At 38.6% G+C, this 4,124-nt stretch overlaps 1 protein-coding gene across 1 annotated transcript; it reads right to left on the bottom strand.

Annotated features, from left to right (window-relative positions):
• Positions 1-379: 379 nt before the first annotated feature.
• On the bottom strand, positions 380-3,646 carry LOC144270431 (TLR adapter interacting with SLC15A4 on the lysosome-like). The gene is made up of 2 exons (XM_077826890.1): positions 3,566-3,646; positions 380-1,663 (listed from the first exon to the last, which is right to left on the bottom strand). Exon 2 carries the CDS (start codon positions 1,614-1,616, stop codon positions 687-689), a length of 930 nt encoding a protein of 309 aa, XP_077683016.1. The 5' UTR covers positions 1,617-1,663; positions 3,566-3,646; the 3' UTR covers positions 380-686.
• Positions 3,647-4,124: the final 478 nt, after the last annotated feature.

The following is a 4,124-nucleotide window of genomic DNA, read 5'->3' on the forward strand; positions in this document are numbered from 1 at the left end:
GGTTGAAATTTATGGCGTGATCCAAAGACCACTGAAATCAGTGTGAGTCTAACCATCGATTTCATTGGGTTCTCGATTAATTTCTTAGAGGACTATCTTACCTACATTAATGCACGTGACTAACTTTGACTGAATAAGTACTAGTCCTATGTATAATTACTCACATACTAGGTGTTGGCAGGGATGGACTCTTTAGAAGCTGGTCTTAAACCACTTTGAAAATTTGGCTCAATAGGATTTTGTAAAAAATTTCATTTGGATTACATTCAACAACACAAAGGCACATGATCGTTATCTTAGTCCAGTAACAAGCAATGAAGTGGCACCACAGACAAAGTGTGGTTTAAATGTCAACATTTATTTTAAGAAGTCAGTAGTGTCTAATTTTGGTACATTTCACAAACTAATCCTGAAAGAGAAGAGAGGGCAGCTGAAGACTAGGCTGTAACTCAGAGATCCTCAAACTAAGGGTCAGGACCCCTCAGGTAGTCACGAGATTATTACATGGGGGATTGCGAGCTGTGAGCCTCCACTTCAAACCCTGCTTTGTCTCCAGCATTTATAATGGTGTTAAATATAAATTAAACACTTTTTTAATATAAGGGGTTCGTACTCAGACGCTTGCTGTGTGAATGGGGTCACCAGTACAAAAGTTTGAGAACCACTGCTGTAACCAAACAGTTCAGTCATGATGTAAACTGTATCCGGGAGCTCTTTCTCTTGCTTAGTGAGTTTGAGAACTGTAAATTTGGAGTGCTAAATTCAGAGCTGTTTCCACTGGCAGCATTGTGGAAACTAAACAAAGCTAGAGACTGTAAGAGCACTTCTCTAGCTTTAGATTTTTCTATAGTCTGTTCTTGGGAGATCTGAAGGTTTATCTGATTTAGGTTATTCATGATCAAACTGGAAGTCAGAAGGTTTGTTACAGAACCACACCTGGTCAGGTTCTCTTCAAAAAACTGTTTATAGAGCTCTTGCACCTTTGTATCCATGTAATTGTTCAGCACGGAATTCGAAAGAGGCTGCTTGTGGAGTGTCATACTCCTTTCTCCACCTTCATCACCATTCAAGGACTTTGTAGCTGTTTTTTCAAGAGGCTCATTTTGAGGGGAATGACCCAATAGAATATCTCCTGACAGTAAAACAGGGCCATCAACAAGTTCATCACTTATGTGGTCCATAATGCAACCTGAATCCTGCATATAGCCTCCTACATGGTCTCCTCCAATATGTAAGTCAGGATAGTTTTGATAAATACTGTGGCATGACCAAGATCTATACAAATCCAGCTGGATTTCATGATTTTGTTCTCTTCCTGGTATATGTAAAGCTGCAGATATGGTTCCTTTAACATGAGCATTATGTTCTTTTGCAGGTAGCTCTTCTTTAGATGTCCACTGAAGATCTTTATTGTTTTCAATTTTGCTACCTTTTGCAATGATCTCATTCTGCTTCTCAGATTCTGAAGCAAAATCTTTAATTGCTGGTGTATCTATAAGGTGATCTTTCCAGGGTTCCCTTTCATCTTTTCTGTTTATGTGACATTTGTGGGGTTTATCTATGTTCTGTTTTCTTTCTTTGTATATGATTCCAGTTAGGATGCCTTCTGCCAACATGTTGATCAGTGCTAGAGGCTCACTAACCAGCAGAGTTCACTATATTCCTGCAAATACAAAGAAGCCATGTACAGTAATGCAAAATAAGCGTAACAGTAAGGGCTATTTTATCCTTAATTGATAAAGTTTTTTAAAAATGTATGCTTCATGAAGACTGCAATGTGTGGGGTTTTTTAGTTTAACAAACAGTAACTTAATTGTTTTCACCAATTTCATTTTTATAGCCAGATAAAGTAAAGCCATCATGTCAACAAAAATTATTCTGAAAAAGAAAAGTTAGGCCAATAATTTGATCCTTCATTTTTCATATCAGGTCAGTCTTGGACCCTTCTTCTGAACTGTGACAACTGTGCTACATTCTGCACATGACTTCTTCTCAGTAAGATTTAATCAATGAAGTCTTTTTCATTTGGTGACGACTGCCAGATCCTCAGCTGGCGTAAAATCAACATAGTTCTACTGAAAGCAAGAGCACAACTGACTTCACCAGCTGAAGTTCTGACTGATGATCAATCCTCTACACCCTTCTTTCAGTAAACTAAGGGCTAATCATGCCAGGTGTTGAGCTCCCCTGTGAGATACTGAGTGGCCGCAACTTCCACTGCCTTCAGTGTGAGCTGAAGATGTTCATCACTTCCCAAGAATGCTCAGCACCTTGCTGGACTGAGCCCTAATTGCAGGAATATCTTGCTTATTTACATTAAAATATTGGGTATATCGCTGAACTACTAGCTAAAATTTAAGCAGATACGGTAATGAGCTCTTGTATTACTAAGGGTCCACAATTTTACTAAATTCACTGCATTCATTCACTAGTACATTATGAAACATTATTATGAATAATTAAAAACTAAAGTACACATCTCAAAATAGCTAGCTACTACATTTTGTGATTCCTTAGCTTCGCCTTTTAATTATATTTGCTCACACAAGACTTGATCCAGCACCCTTTGGAGTCGGTGGTAAAACTCCAATTGACTTAGATAGAGCAAGCCTTTAGGGCTCAATCCATCTCCTACTGAAATGAATAAGATTCTTTCCATTGACTTCAGTGGGAGTTGGCTCTGACCCACACTCACTGAGGACCACATTGTGGCTGACCCTTATGTGGGAGAATGAAGCAGGAGAACACCAAAAGTCTCCTCTTCACTTTGAATGCCTGTGCAATGTTGTCCCAGCACAAGGGGACTGCTCCCTTTGTGCATCTCTGGAGCACTCAGGATATGTCTTCACAGCCTCACAGACCAGAGTTGACAGACTTGGGCTAGCAGGGCTCACATCAGCGCTTTAAAAACATTTAAATCAGGGGATAGCTGTTTAATATAAAGCGACACTTCTGTAGAGCAGGTGTGATACCAGAACCAACCTTAAAATAACTCTTTCCAAAGCAGAATTGATTTTAAGTACTCCACATATTAATATGCGCACTCTAATTCAGATGTCATAAGACTGACAACAGTGCTCAGAAAAAGTACAGTACACAGATCCTTCAGCAGTTAAAATAATTTAACCATTTTACTTTATTTTATATACCTCTCACACATGCAAAGATGCAGGCTAAAAAATTTTTAAATGCCTAAGTGTCATTTTCAAAAGAGACACAGGCACATATGAGCCTACATCTCATTGAAAGTCAGTGGAACTTAGGCAACTACGTGCCTGACTCACTTTTGAAAATGGGTGTTAAGCCCAAATGTGCAAAGGTATTTAGGTGCCTAACTCCAATTGATTTCAATAGGCGTTAGGCACCTAAACAGTTTTGAGGATCCAACCTTAGTTATTTATGAAAAGTTTGCCTCTAATGCTTGGTAGCTGAGCAAAATGTCAAAAATATGGGAACCTTAGCAAGCATACTTTAAAAAATACATATACTTTTTAAGTTATTTTAAGTGACTCTAAATTTCTTAACAAAAAATAAGCCGAGACAAACTAAAGAAAACCACACTTACCCTTTCAGAATCAGTATAAGATGTGGATAGTCACATAACCTAACATTCCATTACAACTGCAGCAACCTCAGAATAAATTCTCTTTATTCACTGCAGACAGTGTAAGCAATAACTGGAGCACACACAATTTTGTTCCTCTTTTTGCACAACTTTTAAAACAGAAGTGCTGTCACCAGTGGAAAACTGTGTGGTCTGTAAACAAGTAGTGACACCAAATCCAAAAGAGGATGTAAAAAATGTGTCTGGATGGGACTGATTCTGGTGTAATGTTCACAACCAGCATGACTGCTTTTTAATTTTGCAATATGTCAACTAAAATAACTAAAAGAAAAGGAGTACTTGTGGCACCTTAGAGACTAACAAATGTATTTGAGCATAAGCTTTCGTGAGCTACAGCTCACTTCATCGGATGCATTCAGTGGAAAATACAGTGGGGAGATTTATATACATACAGAACATGAAACAATGGGTGTTACCATAGACACTGTAACCAGAGTGATCACTTAAGGTGTGCTATTACCAGCAGGAGAGTGGGGTGGGGGGTCGGGGTGGGACCTTT

Source organism: Eretmochelys imbricata, chromosome 9 (genome assembly GCF_965152235.1).
Source record: "Eretmochelys imbricata isolate rEreImb1 chromosome 9, rEreImb1.hap1, whole genome shotgun sequence".
NCBI classification, from domain to species: domain Eukaryota; kingdom Metazoa; phylum Chordata; order Testudines; family Cheloniidae; genus Eretmochelys; species Eretmochelys imbricata.